The 24093-nt window shown below is 42.9% G+C and overlaps 2 protein-coding genes across 4 annotated transcripts; one reads left to right on the forward strand and one right to left on the reverse strand.

Moving 5' to 3' along the window:
• The first annotated feature begins 1269 nt into the window (after positions 1–1269).
• msh6 (mutS homolog 6 (E. coli)) lies at positions 1270–8384 on the forward strand. Its single transcript, XM_069690193.1, has 10 exons — positions 1270–1670; positions 2178–2380; positions 2501–2676; positions 2880–5448; positions 6029–6312; positions 6406–6523; positions 6617–6706; positions 6818–6972; positions 7876–8075; positions 8170–8384. Exons 1-10 carry the CDS (start codon positions 1396–1398, stop codon positions 8249–8251), a joined length of 4152 nt encoding a protein of 1383 aa, XP_069546294.1. The 5' UTR covers positions 1270–1395; the 3' UTR covers positions 8252–8384.
• fbxo11a (F-box protein 11a) lies at positions 8362–20595 on the reverse strand. Of its 3 annotated transcripts, none has more exons than XM_069690196.1 (22): positions 20307–20593; positions 18246–18370; positions 18047–18128; positions 16611–16752; positions 16137–16266; positions 15302–15385; positions 15090–15222; positions 14904–15010; positions 14681–14792; positions 14252–14358; positions 13860–13997; positions 13358–13575; positions 13075–13255; positions 12783–12905; positions 12575–12660; positions 12337–12413; positions 12057–12200; positions 11724–11834; positions 11452–11559; positions 11248–11356; positions 11063–11161; positions 8362–10129 (listed from the first exon to the last, which is right to left on the reverse strand). In XM_069690196.1, exons 1-22 carry the CDS (start codon positions 20398–20400, stop codon positions 10000–10002), a joined length of 2640 nt encoding a protein of 879 aa, XP_069546297.1. In that variant the 5' UTR covers positions 20401–20593; the 3' UTR covers positions 8362–9999. The 3 variants fall into 3 exon arrangements, 2 of the variants coding, with proteins under 2 accessions (XP_069546297.1, XP_069546296.1); XM_069690195.1 differs by having other exon boundaries at positions 16611–16755; XR_011310580.1 differs by having other exon boundaries at positions 10039–10129; positions 11306–11356; positions 16611–16755; positions 20307–20595.
• Positions 20596–24093: the final 3498 nt, after the last annotated feature.

Here is a 24093-nt window from a genome sequence, read left to right on the forward strand (position 1 = left end):
GTCACATGGAATGTCACATGACATGTGACATTCCACAACACCTGTGATTTGTGAATTTGAATAAAAACAAGCTCTTAATTCATCCCTGCTGTTTATTTCCATTCAAATCAAGGCCACAAGCAGCTTTACAGTTAGAATTCAAAACACAGGCCGATATTAAACTGGAGGAAATCGGTAGAGCTATTGATGGCATGAAATCTGGTAAAATGGCGGGACCAGATGGGCCACCAATAGATTTTTACAAAAAAAAATTAAATAAAATTCACTGAAACCACTATCAGAAATGTTTCTGGTGGTCGACCTGAATGTATGCCAGGAGCACTAATCATATTGTTCTCAAAACCTGGAAAGCTCAGCAACAGATGTGAAAACATGAGGCCAATAATGCCTTAAAAGAGGATGCCGTCAAGGTTGCCCCGAATCCCCGCTACTATTTACTTTAGCAACTGAACCATTCGCAATAGCTGTACAGGTACATGCAGAAATGGATGCAGAAATGAGTATCTGTTTAAAAAGTAAGAAAACTATTCGTTGAATTTATTTGGAAAGATAAAGGTCCAAGAATCCGTCTGTTTTTGCTCTACTTGCCATACAGCAGAGGAGGTTTGAAGTGCCTCTTATAGTCTGGCACTATTGGGCGGCACAACTTGGATAAGTTCTATTTTGAAACAGTGGAAAGAAATGCAATACGAATGCTTAAGTTTGCCTCTGCCCTTATACTTATATTCAGATACAATATCAAATTTGACGAAATACAAATCCAATTGTCAAAAATATGATGAAGTTGTGGTTTGAAGTGTTATAGCCTGGGTCGGTGACCATAACACATGACGAGGCACAGGAGGATTAAACTAAAAATAATGTGTTTATTTAAGCAAAAGTGAACAAATGTGTCGACAAGAACGGTTCTAATCAAAATGCTTGACAAAGAAAACATGCTGTCCGGAGAACTGTAGCAACGTGAAAACCAAAAGGTCTGGCACAGCCTGACGTGGTGCCAGCGGAGCAGAAGACCACAGACTGTTGGAGCTCACCGCATCCAATAACCCAACAGTTCCCGCTGTGTTACTACCTCTTTCTCCCTAGAAATAAAGTTAAGTGAAATTTAAAATAAAAAAAAATGCAGTTCTGGGCGCCAACAGCATGGCCAACTACAGGAGTCATGTTTAGATCACGTGGTTTTCACACTATCCTGTACTCGCTTGTCATTGGAGGAGGCTTGTGTCCCCGCCCGTAACACCCGGTGCGTCTGTTTCCCGCGAACGAGCTGCGGTCGCGCCGTGACGCTCTCCAGCGAGGTGCTGCGTGTTACTGGGAGGTCCAGGACACTGTCGTTAGGATTATCTAAAAAAAATATATATATATACGGTAAAAACAGGATTTAAACTCGGAAACATGGCGAAGCAGAGCTCGCTTTTCAATTTTTTCACCAAGTCTCCGCCGCCGGTCTCCAAGCCGAAGCCCACTCCCTCGCCGACCGAAGCGGACCTGCCTTCTTCGGTCGAGAAGTGCAACTCCTCTCCGACGGAGCAAGCCAAGCAGACCCCGAAGCAGCAGCAGCAGCAGCAGCCCACCAAGACCAGCAAAGTTCAACAGAAAAAGCACTCCAAGGCTGTGAATGGGGGGTTCAAGAAATTGTTTGGCGACAAGACACCAACAACCAAAGAGAGGTGAGCCGATCTCGGGATCCGTGTAATTCCTGGAGTCACATTTCGCACTGTTCGTAATCTCTCTGCAGGAGACTTCAGCAAGGCCCCAGAAACACTTTAATGACACCTCTAATTACTAAGGTGGAGATTAAGAGGAACATATACTAAACACTTGTCATTTTACATAGTGTAGACTGTGTGGATTAGCTCAAACTGGTACCACGTCCTCTCCTCAAAATGAATGACGTGTTATATTGTGTTGCGAGTCAGAGCGAAATTAAGATCTAGAAAACAAGTCTGGATGCAGCAGATTCACACAAGAGAAAGTACCAGAGATGAAAACAGGAGGCATGTTTGAAATCGAGATTTGTAGTTGGGAGTGTGACCTGTGTCTGCTGTCTTAACTTGCGCATCCTCAAATAAACTTCAATTGAGAGTTTCAGTGCAGGTTTTCAAGTGTGCTCTGTTCCAGTTTTAAAGATGTATGACTTCTCTAAACATGCCTTTTGTTTTTCTTCCCCTTGACAGCGCCACACGCTCATACAGCGCTGGGGCCCTGGTGTGGGCGAAACTGGAAGGACACCCCTGGTGGCCATGCATGGTAGTACCCCAACCTGTGACCGGACAGCAGATGAGGGGCCGTGGTCGGGACCAGCGCGTACATGTTCATTTCTTTGACGATCCTCCGACCAGAGGATGGATCAGCTCCAAATACATGAGAGAGTACCAAGGTTTGGCTGCCACTCGTCGTAACGACGACAATATCCTACATTCTTTTGGGATCATTGTGTGCTTTTGTCCTCGCAGTAAGTCGGGACTATTTTATCATTGTGTGATTCGCACTGTTTCAGGCTCTGACAGCAGTGATGCTAAAAGTGGAGGCGTGTTCTTCAGTGGCAAGCCTGTGATCCGTCGGGCAATGGAGCTTGCTGACGGAGTTATGTTCGACAGCCCTGAAAAAAGATTAAAGGTGCCTCTCTGCATGGATCCATCTGATGAGGAAGAGGATGATGACGAAGAAATGGAGGTGACATTGTTGTTGTTTTTTTTAATGACAGTGTGAATCTAAAAGGCTGCACTTACTTGAATTATTAAATAACAATGTTATTTATGATGCATCTTTTTGTTCGTCATCTCTAAGTGATGCGAGTTTTTAAAAAAAAAATTATATTTACCTGTCCTCCTTTCTGTGTTTTTTTTTTTTTTTTTTTAATTATGATTTTAATGCAGCTGGATAGCTCAACGTTGACTGACGAAGAGGTCAGTGATGTGGATGAAAAGAAAAATAAGGAACAGAGGCCATCCAAAGTCGACCGACGTTCATCCCGTTCTTCCACAGAAAAGGGAAACGAAGCCAAGCGCCGTCGCATTATTGTAGCTTCAGACAGTGACGGATCAGATGAGGAATTCAAACCAGAACACGCTGCATCCAGCAGTGATGAGGAGGAGGAGGAGGAAGCGAAGGTGAGCGGTGAAGAGGAGGAAGAGAGCCAGTCCGAAGTGGACAGCCCCATCAAACCTGTGAAGCGCAAACGTCCCACGGAAAAGCCTGCCGATACAAAAGCCAAGACGCCTCCCGCCCGGTCTGCCGCACCCGCACGAGCTCCGGCAGCAGTCGCAGCCAACACAAAGTCTCGCTTGTCAGCCTTCTCTGCTCCCGACAACTTCGAGAGCCAGACAAATGGGTCGGGGGCCACTGGAAGTGCAACAGTTTGGGATCACGAGAAGCTTGAGTGGTTGCAGGAGGGCAGGAGGAAAGACCGACGAAGGCGGCGACAGACGGACGATGACTACGACCCCGCCACCCTGTACGTGCCGGAAGACTTTCTGAACAGAACCTCTCCCGGTATGCGTCAGTGGTGGCTGCTCAAATGTCAGATGTTCGGTACAGTGATTTTCTACAAGGTGGGGAAGTTTTATGAACTCTACCACATGGATGCAGTGATCGGCGTCAACGAGCTGGGACTAACATTCATGAAGGGAACCTGGGCTCACTCGGGCTTTCCAGAGATCGGCTTCGCACGTTTCTCAGATGTACTGGTCCAGAAAGGCTACAAGGTGGCTCGCGTGGAGCAGACGGAGACCCCGGAGATGATGGAGGCGCGCTGCAAGACCCTGGCGAAGCCCACAAAGTACGACCGCGTGGTGAGAAGAGAAGTGTGCCGAATTATCACCCGCGGCACCCAAACCTACAGCGTGTTGGACGGCGCTCCCTCGGAGAGTCAGAGCAAGTTCCTCCTGAGCGTGAAGGAGAAGGCTGAAGAGGAAAGCTCCGGTCGTTGCCGCACCTACGGCGTGTGCTTTGTAGACACCTCCGTGGGCTCCTTCCGTGTCGGCCAGTTCCCGGACGACCGTCACTGCTCACGCCTGCGCACCCTGATAGCACACTTCCACCCCGCGGAGGTGCTCTTTGAAAAGGGGAACCCGTCGGTTGAAACGCGCAAAATACTCAAAGCCTCTCTGTCCTCTGCTCTGCAGGAAGGACTGAATGCAGGAACACAGTTCTGGGACGCTCAGAAGACTCTTAAAACCCTCTCGGAAGAGGATTATTTCAAAGAGACCGCTGGCGAGGAGCGGGGCACCGGGAGCACCTTTCTCCCCGCTCTCCTGAAAAGCATGACCTCCGAGAGCGATTCACTGCGCCTTACTCCTCAGGAGGGCCACGAGCTGGCGCTGTCGGCGTTGGGCGGATGCATGTTCTACCTCAAGAAATGTCTGGTCGACCAAGAGTTGCTCTCCATGGCTAACTTTGAAGAATATGTTCCCGTTGATGTTGAGCTGGAGAAGGCTGCCGGACCCGCCTGCTTCTTCGCCCAGACTCGCCAGCGTATGGTCCTCGACGGGGTGACTCTGGCAAACCTGGAAATCTTTCAGAACGGGTCAGGAGGGACCGAAGGGACCCTGCTGGAGCGTTTGGACACCTGTTGTACCCCGTTTGGCAAGAGGCTGCTGAAGCAGTGGCTCTGTGCTCCTCTGTGTAACGCCACATCCATCAGGGACAGACTGGATGCGGTGGAGGACCTGATGGGTGCCCAGGCTCAGGCCTCGGAGGTCTCGGACCTGCTGAAGAAGCTGCCGGATCTGGAGCGTCTCCTGAGTAAAATCCACAGCATTGGCACTCCCCTCAAGGGTCAGGACCACCCTGACGGCAGAGCGGTCCTTTATGAGGAGGTCACTTACAGCAAGCGCAAGATAGCAGACTTCCTCTCGGCGCTGGAAGGTTTCAAAACTATGCAGGAGATCATTTCTCTCTTTGCTTCGGTTTTCGGAGAATTTCGCTCCACGTTTCTCCGTCAAGTCGTCAGCCCGAACAGTGAAAAGAACGGCCTCTTTCCCGACCTCTCCGCTGAGCTCCTGCGCTGGGAGAAGGCTTTCGACCACCAGAAAGCTCGCACGACTGGCGTCATCACCCCGAAAGCTGGCTTTGACCCGGAGTACGACCAGGCTCTGGCTGGAATCAAGAACTGCGAACGAGAGCTGCAGGATTACCTGGACAGGCAGAAGAAGAGACTCGGCTGCAAAAACATGGCCTTCTGGGGAACCGGGCGAAACCGCTACCAGATGGAGGTTCCCGACAGCGTTTCGGAGAGGAACGTCCCCGAGGAGTACCAGGTGAAGTCGACAAAGAAAGGCTGGAAGCGGTACGTGACGAAGGAGTCCGAGCGGCTGTTCTCGGAGCTGCAAGGCTTTGAGGAGAAGAGAGATGCTGCACTGAAAGACTGCATGAGGAGGCTCTTCTACAACTTTGACATGAACTACAAAGACTGGAAGAACGGTGTGGAGTGCATGGCAGTGCTCGGTAATTACAGTCTCTTTGTTGTTTTTACTATCATTCATCTATTATTTTTTACAGCATGCATCGTTCACATTTGTAAAGGGATGCTTTAAATTACTGCTGTATAAAACCAACTGGGTTGTTTTTTTTAGTCCAAAAAAAAGTGTTGTCTGCTCTGAATACATTTCCTGCAGATGTTACTGCTAAACATCCATTATGTGTATTTAACCAGTCATATTGCTTCTTCGAAATAATGCTGTCATTGAGTGACTATTCCATTTATAACTTGACTACGTTTACACTAATTGGCTCTTTTTTTTCCAGTGTTTGGGAACTCGTACACTGGTGTTTGCCCCTGACAGGGAGAGATAATTACCTAGTTTATCACAATATAATGAGTGCGTAATGTGGTTTGGTGCCACCGGGCCGTCCCTCAGACACAGGTCTAGGTTTATTTTATTTTTGTTTTCACGGAGCTAAGCTGCAAAATACTCCCAACAAATAAGAAAGTGGCGAGCAAAGCATCATTTTTAAAGGTCGACTGGTTAAATATTCAGCTCTTACTTTTACGACCAATCGGTGTCCCATTTCCGTCCTTCTTCAGATGTGCTGCTGGCCATGTCACGCTACAGCCAGGGCGGAGACGGGCCGATGACCCGGCCACAGGTGGTTCTCCCTGAGGATGACGGCCGGGTAGCACCCTTTGTTGACCTCACTGGATCCCGCCACCCCTGTGTCACCAAGACCTTTTTTGGCGACGACTTCATTCCCAACGACATCTTCATTGGATGCCCCGGTAGCAGTGCAAATGGTGAGGAGGAAGGTCGAGCCTCTTGTGTGCTCGTCACGGGGCCGAACATGGGAGGGAAGTCCACTCTCATGAGACAGGTGGGTCCTTTACGGACGTCTTTTACGTACGTTTTTGTTTTTACCGTATGAAACTGGCCCATGCCGAGATGCTGTGCCGCTCTTCTCCGACAGTGTGGACTCGTGATCATCCTCGCCCAGCTGGGCTGCTATGTTCCGGCCGAGAGCCTCCGCTTCTCACCGGTCGACAGGGTCTTCACCCGGCTGGGAGCCTCAGATCGTATCATGGCTGGTAACGTCACAACCTCCTCCAACATGTACGGAGTGATGATCTAAGCTGTCACCTCACGGGCTCAGATTGTACTGACGGCCGTTTCCTCTGCAGGAGAGAGCACCTTCTTTGTGGAGCTGAGCGAGACCGCCAGCATCCTCCACCACGCCACAAAACACTCACTCGTGCTTCTGGATGAATTAGGTAAGCCTTTTTTTCTTTGAACACTTAATTGATACCGATACTGGACATTATAGGCGGTGTCCCCTAGGTTTGTTTTCTGGGTGCAAACACTCAGCTGTGAACCGGTTGCAGGAAGAGGCACAGCCACGTACGACGGCACGGCGATCGCCAGTGCCGTAGTGAAGGAGCTCGCAGAGAAGATCTGCTGTCGCACCCTCTTCTCTACACATTACCACTCCCTGGTGGAGGACTACTCCAAAAACGCTGCTGTGCGTTTGGGCCACATGGTGAGTACAACAACGATAATCAGGCTAAATACTGCACTGCACAGGTGGAAAAAAACAAAAAAAAACAAAGGAAAATTATCATCCAGGGAAATATCTTCTGAATTGTGTTTGATTATCGCATCCTGTCTATTTTGAATTACCTGTAGAGAAGCCGGATTCTTATTTTCAAACAGTAAAACTTATTTTTATACAGAAACTGAGGTTTGTTTTTTTTTCCCACAAAGGACTTATTTGTTCCTTCCAAGTAAAATGATGTTTTTGTTTTACCAGCAGTGACAGAATTCATTCACATCAACAGAACAGAAACCATATCAAACCATCGTACCGTTGTCTCTCAGATCACACGTCGCTGTGTATAACAAACAACATCAAGCAACCAACATTACAAGTGTACTGTAGAGCTTAGATCTAATTTTGCACTGCATGACAAACCAGCAGGTATGATTCTACAGTAGAAGCCAAAAGTGTTTGTCAAAGTGGTAAAAATGTGTCTAATGTGGCATTTAAAACTGTAAGATTGTTTAGAGGAAAAAAACAGAAAGCAGTAAGATTTTAGTTGAAGAGAATAAAGAACGGTTTGTGGCTTCATGTGTACGACAGCGCAGCTGTCTGCCAGCTACCACAGACACTTCCTGCTCCTACCAAGATCCTTTCTCTGCGAAGACACACGAGGCCAGTCATTTGCAAGAATCATGTCATTTTGCGCAGATCATCATCTTCCAACAGACCAAGTGCCAAGTGCATGTGGCTTATTAATCATGTGCACAAATTATTTCACTTGTGCTCGGCGTGTTCTGTAGTTTCACCCTGCTGCTCTGATACTGACATTTATCTTGACAAGTATTTTGTGTTGTGAATCACGTGCAGCCCCGTTACCGAGTATGATGTCACCGTCTCTTTCAGGCGTGCATGGTGGAGAATGAATGTGAGGATCCGAGTCAAGAGACCATTACGTTCCTCTACAAGTTCATCACCGGCGCATGTCCGAAGAGTTACGGATTCAACGCCGCTCGACTCGCCAGCCTGCCGGAGGAGGTCATCCAATCGGGACACAGGAAGGCCAGAGAGTTTGAGAAGAGCACCGCCAGCCTCAGGCTCTTCAAGTATGTATTCGTAGTAGATTGTGTCGCTACTAAAGAAACGCCCAATGCCAGCATCTGAAATATTTGTAATGATTGTAAACCTCTTCTCTTCCAGGAAGCTCTGCCAGTTTGCTGAAGATGCCACGCTGGACCACGCACACTTTGCTTCGCTTGTCCAACTGCTAAACACCCCGTAGTTTATGAAACATGTTTATGTTGCTGAATTTGTGTTTTCTCAGCATGTCAAAAAACACTACTGTAATGATCTAATAAAGTTTATTTTAAAAAAATGACAATGTTTCATCTAGGAAATTAAACCCTTTTAATTCACGCTAGCGCCTACATAACGGTTATTGAATACTTCACAATATATTAAGTCTAGATGTTATGATACATGCATACATTTCAGTCTGTATGAGAACCCACAATCACCAGTACACATGAATTGGGGAGGGGGGCGGGGCAATGGAACCATAAAGCGCTGTATATAGATACTTGTCTCAGCTTCGGTAGAGTAAAAAGCCTTTTAAATTCTCCAGCAACATTGGCAAACAATGGAAAAACACATTGAACGAAGTTGTGCTTTCACAAGACTCGTCTCATTCGTTTGGTCAACACTATACGAAGTCTGGACTTCCAAAAAGAAACCGTGTACGTTAACAGGCCGTGAAGCAGCGACTGCCCGTTATTGAGAAGAGAGACGACCCAACTGATTCTAATACAGGACCAAGTAATATTTAGGTAATTCCCTATCAGATGCGGCATTATGCCCTGACCCCCACCGGCAACGTGCTTTTTCTACTAGTAATAACTAAAAAAAGAAGGAGGCTGTGTTCTTGAACAAATTATGAATCTATCAGGCTAAACAAAACTGTAGCCATAAGTAAAAATGGTTGATTTTTTTTTTTTTTCTCCACACGTCTTATCAGACCTTCCTGTAGGCCAACACAAACAACATAAACCAATAATATGCATAGATTATGTAAAACAGACTGGAATATCACAACTGAAAAACACTTTCGACACTGTTCTGAACACAAGCAGCTCTGCAAGTCTTGTGGAAGCACATTTCAGCATCTATTTCTCTGTATTGCAAAAGGAAATGAGTCAACATTGCTGGAGAAAATGTTTTTGTGTTTTCCTCTCTTTTCTCTGATCTCTTTCACAGAAAGAAGTTAGATACTGCGACATGAGTATAATTACAGCAATTCTAGGGTATAATAACCAAAAAAAAAAAAAAAAATTAACATTTAATAAAATAAAGACATTCAAGTACAGTAAGATTTTTGCATGGAAATACAAAACTACACAAAAAGCATTAAAATCAAATCTCAACAGTTTTCTTGAGGAAAAAAAAAAACAAACAAAAAAAGCTGAAGTGCTAGGTCATTTTTCCCGTACATAACATACGAGCACGTCGGTTGCCCAGTGATGGAAGCATTGTTGGATTCGGGACCTTTAGACTCCTTGAGAGAAAAGTTGTGCCTCTTCTGACAAAGCGTCTTTCTGCGATTAATCTGTACATGACTGCAGTATCTCGCTCTTCCGCTTCTTCAAAGCAACGAGCCTCTGTGGTTTTTGTCCGTCTCTCGCCGGCGTCACTTACTTGACCAAGTCAACACCCCCACAAACCCTGAGTCAGCTGCTCTCTCTCGCTGATGTCATCTTTTTTTTCTTTCTTTTTTGACAAATAACTGAATGAAAAGAAAAAGCGAGGCATCCATAATCCGTTTTTTTTTTGTTTTTTTTTCTTTCTTTCTTCTAAATGTCTCCTTTTAGCATATTCTTGTCCCGAGTCTTTTTTTTTCTTTTTTTCTTTTTTTTTTAAGTTGCTGTATATGCTCTGTCAAAGTGAATCTGTATTTTAGTTTGGATTTCCTCCTCCACTGCAAATCTTAAAGTGTCTTATTACTGCTGAAGCGCAAATGGACCTGGGGTCTTGAGCTCAGTTGTGCTGCAGTGTGTTGGACTCTATAGGAGGAGCCGAGTCATACAGTGTGTCTGTGTCGTGGGTCGGCTCTCCAGCTAACGTGCAAGGGTTTGACAGCGTCCCCGCACCACAGTCACAGAAGAATCTGCAGGCGGAGAGGGAAACGATTATGCTCGGTTCATAAAGGCAAACGGAACAAAGTGCAATATGCCGTTTCATACGCTGCATACTCGGAGACCAGAAAAACCTAACTCGTAAGGAGCTGCCGGGGCAGTGACTCATCAGAACACCTGTACTAATGCGACAGTGAGCAGGCACCTTTCTTTGCCTTCGTACCAGACTGACATGCAGTTTTGTTTCTGTTGCTTCGTTCAACCTGAATGCTGCGTGCATGTCAGCCAACACCAGACCTGTTTGAATCCTCCAACAAATGCTCAAATATGAGTATTGATCCGACGTCTGAAACCAAGTTAATCCTCTCACCTTATTTGAGTTTGTCCCGCTAATCGACAGTCGGATTGATATCCTGGGTTTTGTGGTCTGCCTTTTAACATTTCGCTTGAATGCCGCTTGAATTATTCCCATATCATTTTGTACAGGCTGCAACATGCTTAATAAACATCAGTTTTGATGCACTTGGCAACAGACACAAAACTCAAGATGATCCCTACATCAGCAAATAAAACCAAAGCTACCTGTATGGATATTTACACTATTTAGGGTCAATATATAGGAACAGATTCATGATTTGGGTGAACTGACCCTTTAACTCAATGCCATTGGTGACTTTATGTGGACAGGAGCTTCTCTATCTCTTCTGTCGCAGGGGTGCGGTGGATTGTTAGTTGGTTGATCCAAAGTTTGACTGGGATTTTAACAGTAGCAGTAGTAGTCTCCCACACTGTGAATGCTTTGAAAAGGTCTTCTGTTCCTGTTCATGAAAATGAACCATTACAAATTGTTCCCATTAAATTCTCAGGCCTGTCTCAACTTTTTCAAAGTCTGATGGATCTCACTGTTGTCGATTTCACAAACAAAATCTAAGTGTGGAGGCAGAGCGTGGATCAAAAAGACTCACCTATCGTGTCTGATGAACTCCACGTCATGTCCTTGGTGACACTTTTTGATGCAGTTCACACAGATGGCGTTGCGGTCTGTTGTGTTACAGGTGTGACACCTGCGGGAGTCAAAAGTGCCGTTAGCAATCACGTAGAAAAAACAGAGGACATTCCTGTCACGATTGCGAGGATAAAAAGGGATTACCTGTAAAAATCGTGCATTGGATAGCTGGTGTAACTTGAAATCTTGTACAGGCACTGACCTCTGCTCACAGCCTTTTCAATGGCATCCTGATTGTTCATTATTTTATTATCTGGAAGAAAAAGAGCAGAAATGAGTACATTATGAGTCGCTGGCATTTTGTTTGTCGCGTAAATGAGGCAAACATGGTTGTGACCTGGAGAGTACCTTTCATTGTAACATTGACACCCGATGCGAGAAACAATCCCCCAAAACGATTGTTGAAGATCTGATTGCCCTCTAGAGTCGCTGTGGCGTGGTTGGTGATCTCAATACCTAGTAGTAAACAAACACACACGAGAGTCCCATTAGCAAGGCATACTTTACCTCATTAAAAACTATGGGTTTACATGCTTGTGATGATGCCGGCATGTCCTTAATAATCAGACTCAAACGCCTCGTCACATTTCTAAATAATGATTACAGCTTGTGACACGCACCTGCAGCGAAGCCATCAAATATCCTGTTTTTCCGCAGTACGGGGTGACTGTTGGTGCTAATGAGGACTCCTGCTTGGGCGTTTCGAAAGATGTCGTTCTCCTCCAGCAAACCTGAAGAAGAAGACACGCTGTTAATCCCACAAGCCACTGACATGGCAAAACAAGCTGAACAAACGCTAATCTGCAAGGATTATGCCGATGCATCAAACAATTTAGAGCTGCACTTCTGTAGATTATAAGATTATAAGGCTGAACTGACTCCATAGACAAGTCTACATCAGGAAGCGCTTGGCTGTTCAGCCACAGATATGCAGTGTTGAGCATTGACCTCACCTCTGCCTCCGTTGAAAATACAGATCCCTCCGTCTCTCCCGTCGTGGATCTTGTTCCTCCGCAAAGTGGGATTGCTGTCCGTCTTGATCCACACTCCCGCCATTGCGTTGTCGAAGATCTCATTGTCCTCGATGAAGCCTAAGCCTGAAAAACACATGTTCATCTTTCATTACTAGGGCAACACGGGATAAGTGGCGTCACGTTAGTCAAAGAGTACATCAGCACTGATTCACTGTAGAAACGGAAAACAGAAAACAGAAAACGCTCCTCTGCTCCTCACCTGAGTTGTAAACCAAAATGCCCCCATTCTGGCCTCCCCAGATTTTGTTCCGCCTGATCTTGGGATTGCTGCCGGTTCTGTACAAATAAAGGACACAAGGTACAGGTGAGCCGGTGCTCCCATAAAGCTAAATCCAATTGCTTCCCTTTCTAAACATTAGCTTCAGGACATCTGACTCGAGTCTGACTTGGGTGAGTATTTGCATCATCTTTCATATTATTGTTATTTTCCCACGAACCTTATCTGAACTCCGGAGTACATGTGATTGTAGATATCATTGTCTTCCAGCACGCCGTGGCCATTGTCATAGAAGTAGACCCCAACCTGTTGAAAAGACAGTGACAGTCGTTAATTATTCCTGGTATTAAAATGCATTTTGTATGACTTGTTTCTGTATGACGAAGCAACCTAAATAAAAACCGTGTGTAAGTAGCCTGCAACCTTACCTGTTTCCCACTGTGTATCCTGTTCCTCCTCAAGACTGGCGTACTGCCCGTTGTCACCCACACTCCTGCCAGTGTGTTGCTGTACACCTCGTTCTCCTCTATGACTCCTTGTCCCTTTTCGTGCTGCGTGACACAAAACAAAACCACCATAAATCACTGCTATGCTTCCGAAATACAGAACAAGAAAGCTCGACAAGTAAAAGCTCTCTAAGATCGAAGATTATTTTTGCTTAAAAAAAAAAAAAAAAACCATAATGGCTTTAATGGCCGCGTATGTTTTAAAAGTACTTACCACGTATATGCCGCCATGTTGGCCATCGTGGATCTTGTTGTGCCTGACAATGGGGCAGCTATTTGTCCTGATCTGGATTCCTGCCAGGGCGTTCCCGTAGATGTCGTTTCCTTCAATGAGGCCTCGGCCGTCACCGAAAATATAAACGCCACCTTGGTTACCATTAAAAATGGCATTGCCCCTGTATTTGGACAGAACAACAACATTGAGATTGTGTCCAATTTGTCACCTTTTAAATAACACGTTCATCTTATTTGACCTTTGACATCCAGGCCACGCTCACCTTATTGTAGGGTCACTGTTAGAGGTGATCCACACCCCTGCAAAGTTGTTTGCATAGATCTTGTTTTCAATGAACTGGCCGCGGCCCTTTTCGTGCACGTAGATGCCCCCCGTCTGACCGTGATGGATCTCACAACGAACCACTGTTGGATTGGCGTAAGCTTTTACCTCAAAGCCGGCAATACGGTTCCTGTGGATGTTGCAGCTCTCAAAGTAACCCTGGCGATGGACAGAGGAATCCCAAATTATTGTTTGACCAATTAAAATGCTTTTCAGCCCACAAGCAGGCAACAGAACAAATAAGAACGTTGTGTAACTAACACTTGTGTTTCATCACATTAAACGCTGTGTAATTATACTACAAACAGGAGAGCATCATACAGCTGCAGCAGACACAACACATTAATCCAAATTGCAAAAAAATATTCACTTCTTGTCAAAACATGCTGCCGTTTTTTTCCCCCCTCTTCTTTTTAAATCGTCACCAGTAAGTTGTATCTTACCATGCCGTGGTCAAATGTAAAAACCCCCACATCTCTTCCGTGGTGGATGTGATTCCGCCTGATGATCGGGTTGCCATGGTTTTTCACCCAGATCCCAGCCAGAGCGTTGTTTGAGATCTCATTGTCTTCGTAAATTCCCTGAACAAGGAGCAATGTTGAATAAGATCCAAGTCTTTGACCATTTACATCATTAAGTTCCACCTTACAGTTTTGTTTTCCTTGATAATACTATCACTTTAAGCTTACATGCTACTAAACCTATTCCCTGTTATACACGGTAAATAAAACCAAGCATTCGTGTTTAAGAGTGGATCTGCTCTGTTGCTGTGGTTCAATTAGCTTCTATGAAGGTGCTGAAAGTGTTGACAACATTCGTGTAAGGTGTGTGTTACCTGTGCATGGTCAGTGATGTAAAGACCAACATTTTCACAGTCGCTGATGTTGCAGTGCTTGATCGTGGGACAAGCACCTTGGCCGCTCACACAGACAGCTGACCCAACTGAAACAAGCAGGATAAAGATGTATTAACAAGAAAATGTCAAAACAAGCAACAAAAACAATCCCAGCTCCATCAAGAAAAACATTTACTTTCAACATCAACGTGTCCACTGGTCAGAACTGGTTATTCCCAGAATTTTCGTGAGCCATTACAATTTGAGGCTTCTTGCACCACCTCGTCACAGATTTCACAAGTTGCATAAGTGTGAAACTTTATTTAAAAAAAAAAAAAATTTAGCCCATTCGTCATCCCTCAGATTTATCTTGAAACCCCATTGAAGATTGTGAAGCATTAAAGTAGACCAAAGGAAAAGCACGATTACCTGTGCATGTGCTGCGTATGATGCAGTGGTCGATGATGGGGCTGCAGTTGACTGTAATCTCCAAGCAGTGGTGTGCATTGTGGTGCTGGGCGGATTTATCATCAGGATTGAACTGCAGCAGAGACAACAGCACTCAACAACTGTGACAACAGTTACTACAACCATAAGTCATTCAAGAAAAGGTGGATGTACAGTACTTGGAAGATTAAAAAGGTCATCTCACCCTAATGGTCATGTATCCAACGTAAGCATCTTCTGAGCCTTCCATGAATACAAATGTGGAGTCTCTGGTATTTTCAATGATAACTTTCTCTGCTACTTTTCCAGGAGCTACAAAATGATCAGATGGGCTTAGTTAGAGTGAACAAGTGCACAATTAAACCGCAACCATAACTTCAGACACACTTACCGGCTCCGATCATTGTAATAGGCGACTCGATGTAGATCCATTCGTCCGTGTAAATCCCAGAGTGGACAAATATCAGGCCGTCAAAGTGAGGTTCCTGACCGCCTCCAAGAGCATCTTCAATGGTGTCATAGTACTGAGGAAAACGAAACAAGTGAGGTGAACAGCTGGAGAATTGTAATGGAAAAATTAAAAATGTTGGAAATTTCACTTACAAACATGTTATCTCTCCCTTTGTATCTGGCAGGATTACTGTAGAAGTGTTCTGCAAAGCCTGGCTTCACATGTGCACCTTTATACTGGAAGAAAATTTAAAAAAAATGCATGATTATTCACACAATAAAGAACTAAATAACTGAGAATGATTGAATCACAAAAGGCAGTGCAATTTGAGGAAGATGGGGGGGAAAGAAAAAAGCCTGAGACATTTTTGTCCCCAGAAAACCATCCTAAAGGTCAAAATATCACAAAGGAATGCAATTCATACACATCGTCTTCTTTAAGCACGTTCTCCTCTACGCTCTTAACACTGAATGTCATCATTATGGCCTGTGGTGTTGCCCTTTCACATGACATTAGCTGTCTGTCCAAGGGAGGATTTAATAGTTGCACAGAGGCAACAAAATATTGATGTAAAGATTAAAACAAGAACAAACAGGGTCTAAGTTATGTCTCCTCAATACTACCTTAAAGGGTGTTCAATTCCGTGTCATAATGTACTGCATGTACAAGTGAGCCATGGTTCCACCCCACATATATCAACTTTCCAATAAATTTCATTTGGAAGGTTTTAGTAAAAATATTTTTTTTTAGTTTGACGAATTTCAGATGAACATATTGTTTCATAAGCTCTGGATAATGCATTTTGATCCTTTAATGTAAAGTCTCATTTGCTTCATAATAACAAAAAATGCAATGCTTATTTTACGGGCATAATAAAATCTGTAATAAATCATCACTGATGGAGAAAATAATCCGCTACGTTCAAGCTGTCTATGAGACTTTCAGAAGATGAGCAGTGACTCAGTAGGTCCATTAGAGATCCCATACCAGCTGCTGGAAACTTTCCTTCCACGGGTTTGGCTGTTCATACTCTTCTGGGTTTATCTGGTAGAACTTCCCTGCCTCAGGGTGCATCATGGGTCGCGTGTATTCAAAAACTTCCATGTACAGCCTCTTCCTGAAATATGAAGGCACCGGAGCGGTAAAGACCATCCTTCATGTCATGTCACAATTCCTTACAATACAGAAGACCTTGTACAACATACTCAGGAACAAATTTTGACTTTTTAGTGAAAAAAAAACTAAAAAAAAACCTGGAGGATTACGTTAAAAAAAAAAAAAAAAAAAAAAAAATCCATTAAATCAAAGGCAAATTAGAGGTACTATCACATCATATTAAGTTGAACAAGTGGCTGAAGAGCTCTTAATACAACTAGTTCATATGAACTAAGTATTGATTAATGAGAGGGAAAAGCTAAAGCTGCTTTTTAAACCCCGTCAAGCAAACCCAGCATGTCTCACCAGAGGATGGGGTCATTGGCCAGTTCACTGAAGCGCTTGCACACACACGCTGCACGGCACAAGTCCTGTTCCAGCAGGTACGAGAAGATCTTCAGCACCACCTCGTCTGGAAGCTTCTCCTGCAAATACTGCTCTGCTGGAGCTGCTAGGAGGAAGATGAAGATGCAATTAGTATAAAAATCTTCTTAAAAGATGGCAACTGCAGCCGTAATGAGCAAAACCAAACCTATCCATCAAGTTACAACAGCAGCTAGCTTCGGCAGAAATGATAAAGGCTCCGTTGAAGTATTGGAAATTTGTAATGGTCAAAAATTTGGCGCTACAATGTACAAACAAACAGCCCTCGCACCGTTTTCCAATACTGATCTGAAAACCCTCAAAGATCCTCATCTCTGAAAGTCAACTCATCACTCTGACAATCTGATTTACAAAGACGTTCTTCTGTTTACTCCTGTCTTGAGTGACTTTTGCTGTTACAGCCCAGCAACCTGAAGTGAATAAATAAATAAAAAATCCTGCATCCTTGTACAGTTTGTGTGTAACTAATCAATGAAGACTGAATTTGATAAACAGATATATTTTTATCAGTTAAATCCTCATTTAAATGAACCCCTATCAAATTAAGAATTTTTACTTAAACTATATTATCTACATTTCTCTTTTAGAGGGAACCTCTCTATTTCAGATAAACACATATAGCCCACTTATTGACTGAAAACAATCCAAATGTGCTTTTTGCTGGGTATGCTTGAAATCATATAGCTTACTCGTTCTAACAGACAATTGATTTGGGGGGGAAGCTGCTATTTGTGTGTATTTTTGCATATCATGTTCATGTAAGAAAAGAAGCTCAAACACAATGATGAATTGCAGAGAATAATGTCATCTTTGCTATTCGGAAGTCATTTTGATTATTTTTTTTTTAACACGGATCATGTGAAGCTACTATGTACACAACATGGTGCGAACTGACAGTTTGGTTCAACAGCACAAAGCCGTGTATGCTGAGCGCCAAGGCGGAACCAAATGCCATCTAACAGGGCAAACATTTAGTTTGGATTCTTCTGCTCGAGCTGCACGGTATGAAAAAGACTAGATTTGCCATAAATAAAAGAAGATATTTTCCCCTTAGAGAAATTTGTTGTTTCAAGCCTTTACCAAAGAATTTTTTTTTTAAAGATTATGTGACAAGAGAAACATTCAAACATAAGAGTCTTGTCAAACAGAAACATTTGACTTTGTTTGATGTATAACATGAGACTAACTGAACATTTTGATGTGTTCAGTGAGCCAACACACTGTTCTCATTGTACCGAAGGACAAGTAATTAACCCATAACCACTGAAAAGGTCCCCCCACAATTATCCTTCACAGGGTGTGGGAAACAAATTGATGAAAGCACTTATGTGGAAGTCAAATAATGTGTTCCTAATTACCTGGTAAATCTTGACACTTTCCTGAAACTCGGGGACGCTTAGGTCGGTGTCCAAAGTTTTCTGTGGTTGAAGTGGAAGCACCCTGGAGATGAAAAAAGTCAGCGGAAATAGGCAAAGATTAATAATTGTATTTTGTTAAAATCAAATCCGTAACTTTAAGGTATTTGTACCATATATAAAGGACTCCTGATAAATGTACCTCCATGTTTGTCTTTGTCGGACACACTGTTCTCTTGGGTAGAGACTTTCTTCTAAGTTGGTAGGGACTATTCTGAGCTCCTGGACCGGATTCTTCTGCGACCATATCTGCAGGAACGTCCTCATCTACAAATGGTGGAGAAGAAAACAGGTATCAGTTGTAATGCTATTGATTAAAACTATTTAAGATACTTTCTGATGTGCAAAAGAAAGGATTACAAGAAAAGTCTCAACAATTGTCAACAACACCCCAGGTTTGTGTAGCTTAATCTGTAATAATGGACATTAATTTACATGCATATTTCAGACATTTAGTTAAAGAACACACGTGAATTTACACCTTAAATTAAATAGCATGTTTTCAAATATCATTTTTTCAGTGGAAAGCAATATGTTGCGTTAGGATTTTTTTTTTGAAAGAAGTCCCAGGACAACACGTAGAAAAACAACCTGTTTGATTATTACCTGCTTGGGAACCCTATCAAGATTTAATTAACAGAAACACAAGAACAACCATATCATCAACCATCAGCTAAACTATATAAAATGTCCCCTTGCGGGATTAATAAAGTACCTATCTACCTATATACGTTTATTAGCCTATTCGCCATGGCTCATCATGAGTCGATAGCTACCACAGATGGGAGATGCAAACTAATGTGCTTGTTGCTCAGGTTGCAGGGATGACTCTCCCCAGCTACTTGGCCAGTAACCACTACAAACAGTCCATGTAACCACCTGGACTTGTGAAATACTCTGTAGATATAAACCAAAAGAAAGTACAGGTTCTCCTCTCTTGTTTGACAAACACAAACACATTCATTTTGACAGAAAATGTACACTTTATGATGTGAAATGTGCAAAGATGCTGCTGCGTATTTAAATACCAAACCACACATTAAATCCTCTTCATGTACCGTCACCTTCAAATGACAATGAATAAAGGTGAAATGAGTACCATGGCAAGGTCTTGCCTAAATTAATTAATTGACACGAGAGGAACTCAAGAAATCGAATAAATCATTAATAGTACCAAAATGACAGTTTGTTCTTCGTGAGACTGACTTGTCAACATTACCAAGTGGGTCACCTCACTTTTTCTGTGTTTCACTCCGATGACAAACAACAAGTAAAGAGTTAAACCCCGATGGCCATTCAACCGATGCTGAGAGATCAAACATCACAACACGTCACCAGTCCAGTAAATAACGCTGAATTAAAAGATTCAGCATCCAACCATTCATGTTGTTGAATGACTTCAGACTGACTGGGTCTAATTCGGGCTTCCAGCCAAGGCGACTGTGATTAAGGAGCAAATGTTTACTTTGAGAAATTGCAGCCAATATTCGCTCACGTTACACGGTCTGATGTCACACAGCATTACTGTCGAAAACACCCAACACCTATAAAACACACGTCCGGACGTTCATTAGAAGTATCCTACTTTAACATTTTAGCGTTGTAAAGACAACGCAGGAATCGGCTTTTTTTTTATTATTTTTTTTTTATTTTTATTTTTTTTAAAACGCCAGGACGCAGATACCTAGCCCGACATGCTAATAACAACAGCTAGGTGCACTTAGCATGCTACGACAACTGGCAAAACCGCTTTATGTCTCCGTCCCGTTTGACACCCACGACTCGAGCAAACGACTGTCTTTTACTTGTTATTGTCAGCACTAATGCAACGTGCCTTTACACACACACACACACAAAAAAACCCCATCTAAATTCGGCAGTGATACGAGGTCAGACGAGCAGCAGAAAGGCCGACTCGGGGCGAAATTTAAGCAAAACAAAGCGCGGCCTGAATGCTCGAGACAAACACCGAAGCCTCGGTGTTTCCTGGCTGGAGCTGCGACCTTTTAACGACTGCTTGTTGGGTTTGCTAACGTCGTATCCCCAACGGTGGAGCCTTTCCCTTGACGTACGCGCAGCATGTGAACGCAAACAGCGCGCACAAAGTGTCCCGGTCATAAAAAAAAAACAGGCAGCTCAACCCCTGAAAAAGCCCCGCTGCTTGACAGGCGGTTGAGGCTAACCCTCGCCGGGCTCTCCGTACCTCTTTCCTGGTGGTTCCTCTCCGGCTGCACCGGGCGCGGCCTCGATACTCGCCTGGGTCTTCTGCTAACGTTACTTGCTCTGACGGAGTTCATTTGGCGGTGTTGTTAATCTTGGAAGAAATGTCGAAGCCTTCAGAAGCAGAAGAGGCGACAACGAGCAACACCGTCTATGTATTTTTCTTCAGCATTGCACGATCTGCCATCTTCAGCCGCGGCTCCCGAGAAACGTATCGCGGTGTGTAAGCTCCCGTTTCCCCCCCTTGCGCTGGTGTCACGTCGAGCCCAGTTCTGCTGGAGCAGGAGGAGCCATAACACACAGGCACCGTCCGTCAGGCCTCAGTCACATCGTGGGAGGACCTCTCGCCGTCACGTCGGCTTTCTCGTTCAAGGCGGTCTATTCAACTTAATTTTCACTTTTTGAGCTCGGCCTGTGGAGCACGCATCATGTGAGGATCTGCTGTTTGCCTCGGTCTGCAGGCTGCCATGGACGGAGGTAGCTGTCTTGCTCAAAGGCACAACCGAAAACACGCGTCATATGTGACCGGGTAAGAGGCTTCCGACATCATTTAATCAAGATTGTCGTAACTCGTTTATTGTTGTCTGTGACACTAAAATACCCAATAACCCACATGATGGAGTTGGCCACTTGTCATAACAACATTTAAAATATTTCTATAAGTCTGATTTTGTCTAAGAAATTGTGCTTTGGCTGTCCAGCTTTACTGGAGACATAAATTGAACTCATAATCTACTTTGCATGATAATATAATGAATGAGGATTGAGTCCATCAGCAGGTAGAAAAGCTGTCTGCAACATCAGTCTGTGTTTTGAAACTTTGTCAAAAACGTTAAGTTCTTTGGGATACAATTACTGTTACCTCACATTTCAACAAGGCTGTTTTTGGTACCTGATAAGGACACCTGCTGCATGCTCACTGTGCTCCTGATACAACTGACTGTCATCCCAGTAGCTCTGCTGGCCTTGTTACTTGTGTTGCTCTGACCTGAATTGGCAACCAAAAAATGGATGGAAAAAGGATGATTGATCAGTATCATGTCAAAAAGATCTGCCCAAACACAGCCTACTTTACTCCTCTTGTTGTGCTACAGGGAGTATTAATCAACAAGAACAATTATGCTTTCATTTTTTTCTGCTCTGATCCCCCCACCTTTTTTTATAGGCTACGGGCATTCAAACATTTCAGTGCTCAGTACACAAATCACAAAGTTTTATCCTGTTATAAATATTTTGATTAATAATTAATAAGGCACACAGGGGCTGTAAATAACTGGACTTTTTTCCCCCCATGACCTCAGTTATAATATTAAATACTTACTACAAAAACATTTGACTTACTTTGTTTTTTAGGCAAGGCAAGTTTATTTTTATAGCACATTTCAACAACAAGGCAATTCAAAGTGCTTCGCATAAAACCATTAAAAGCATCAAAACATAAGGCAAAAGAAAAGGACATTTTAAAACAATTAAGAACATTGATTGAAACGTTAAAAACAGTTATTAAAACATTAAACAAGCTAAAAAAAAATAGAATAAAAGTTGCAGAGCAGTTTTAGAAATAAAATACAGCAGTAAAAAGTGTAGTTTAGTTTTTCAAACAGAATCACAAACATCTCCATAAAGTCTTTTGTTTAGTTTGTCAGGAGAAATAAACCTCAGAAGTCAAACTCCAAAACTTAGACTTTGATTTGACTGAACAAATGCCAAAGTGTAAGATATTAGTATTATAGAACCAATAGTATATAATATATTAGCAATGTAAAGCCAGACCTATGTAGCAATTTTTTTTACATGTGGATTCTTTGTGAAGGATGAAGAATTTTCTGAAAATGTGTCTTCAAAGATTGGCAAATGTGTTACAACTGCAGGTGAAATGACCCTGACATATTGCAATCTGAAAATCTGGCACTTTGTGTATTGGTGGCACTATTTAGCAAGACCAAATTCACTTTTGTTCTACATATTTGAAAAGCAAACACCTGATCCTCTTTGAAACGGTACTTATTACTAAATTAATTTGAATTTTTAAAGCTATTTTCATAATTTGAATAAATAAACAAATCATGAAAAAAGTAAGGACACGTATACATTTATTAAAACATCATTATTGTATCTGTAACATTTGAATCAGGATTAGTTGCCAATAGAACCTTCTGAAAGGAGTAACAGGTGGAACCTGTATTACTGCAATTAAACCTCTAATAGGTTCTGGAGTTCTCTTTGCTATTGAAGTGTGCGGTGTCATCAGGCCAAGATCTACAGAGCTCTCTGAGAGGTTTGGAAAAAAGTTTGTGAATGCTTATGAGTCAGGCAAAACTTAAAAAGATCTCCAAATTATTTAAAATAAAAGGTTCCACGTTAAAGAAAATCATCCTCCAAGCTGTGCACATATGATAGCCTGTTTGTCCAGGACTGGCCGCCCTAGAAAATCCACCCCAAGAAGAGTGTTTAATTCAAGAAGTCTCCAGAACCCCACAATTTCATCCCAGGATCTGCAGGTAACTCTTAAGCTGTTAGTTGTGTAAGTGGAAGTGTTTCCAATAAAAAAAAGATATTGCACAAGTTTGACCTGCATGGGAGGTGTGCCGGGAAAAAGTCTTTGTAGTCCAAAAAGAACATCAGAGCAAAACATCAGTTTGCCAATGAACATACTGGCAAAGATCAGGCCTTTAGGAATAATGTGCTCTGAACAGACAAATCAAAGATGGACTTGTTTGGCCACAATAACCATAGACATGTTTGGCGCAGACTAAAGACAGTTTCCTGGGAGAACAAAAAATCACATACCAGCTGTAAAGCATGGAGGTGGAAGTGTTATAGTTTGAGATTTCTTCGCTACGTCATGGACTGGGCAGTTGCAGTCATTGATTCACCTATGAATTCTGCATCTTATCAAAGGCCACTTAAAGATAATGTGAGGCCATCTGTTGGAAAGCTGAAGTTCAACTAAAAGTGATCCTTTTAACAGTATAATAAGCCCACTAGCAAATCAACCAAGGTTTTGGAATTAACTAGAAAATAAAGCCCAGATTTGAATCCCATTGAAATGTTGGGGAAGAATTTAAAACAACATGGAAGAAAACACTTAAACATGTTGCAGCTGAATGGATTTTGCATGAAAGGGTGGTCAGTAAGCCAATCTCAGAGACATGGCAGACACTTGTGCAAAACACTTACAAGGAGTTATTTATGCTGAAGGGGTTGATACTTGCTTCTGAGGCAAATGTTGTACTTACGTTTTTCAAAAAATAATACTACATCTGTTGAAATTTTTTTTAATAAAGGACTAAAGTAGATAATTGTCTTTGGTGGTATTGTTCAAGTATACCACCAAAGAGCATCAATTATTTGTTTTCCAAATGAAAATGGCTAACACTTTCCAATAACTGTACAACTCTCCAAACGCCATATTTATTGATTGTATATGTAAAATCTAGCTGAATTAAAGCCATTATTATGCCACTTTTATGTAAAAAAAAAAAAAAAACATGTAAAAAAAAAAGTGTCTTAGGCTGACAGAAAAAATGGAATAAAAGGAGAAAAATGTATGCATCATGTTTGAAAGTATAATGTGGTGTTTATTTTTTCTTTAGTTTTGTTAATAAGTTTATTGTCAGTCTTCTCCGTTAAACAAGAGCTTGCTAAAAAAGAAGGTGACTGATATTTTATCAGTCTCTTTCTTGAATAGTAGCCAGGTTGTCCACTAGATGTCTCCTCATCCCCAGCTCTGAGTATTCACCACATGCTGTGTGGAAGTAGAGCATCAC

Source organism: Brachyistius frenatus, unplaced genomic scaffold, assembly GCF_029030835.1.
Source record: "Brachyistius frenatus isolate BFR_SWC_R1_liver_20210118 unplaced genomic scaffold, ASM2903083v1 Contig_8, whole genome shotgun sequence".
Classification (NCBI taxonomy): domain Eukaryota; kingdom Metazoa; phylum Chordata; class Actinopteri; family Embiotocidae; genus Brachyistius; species Brachyistius frenatus.

Excerpts from the sequence above, each read along its gene's own strand:
- msh6 (XM_069690193.1), top strand. The coding sequence starts at position 1,396 with ATGGCGAAGCAGAGCTCGCTTTTCAATTTTTTCACCAAGTCTCCGCCG. Across the intron at positions 1,671-2,177 it reads ACACCAACAACCAAAGAGAG|CGCCACACGCTCATACAGCG; the intron begins GTGAGCCGATCT and ends TCCCCTTGACAG. Across the intron at positions 8,076-8,169 it reads GCCAGCCTCAGGCTCTTCAA|GAAGCTCTGCCAGTTTGCTG; the intron begins GTATGTATTCGT and ends CTTCTCTTCCAG.
- fbxo11a (XM_069690195.1), bottom strand. The coding sequence starts at position 20,400 with ATGAACTCCGTCAGAGCAAGTAACGTTAGCAGAAGACCCAGGCGAGTA. Across the intron at positions 18,371-20,306 it reads GAGGAACCACCAGGAAAGAG|ATGAGGACGTTCCTGCAGAT; the intron begins GTACGGAGAGCC and ends CACCATTTGTAG. Across the intron at positions 13,576-13,859 it reads TTACATTTGACCACGGCATG|GGTTACTTTGAGAGCTGCAA; the intron begins GTAAGATACAAC and ends GTCCATCGCCAG.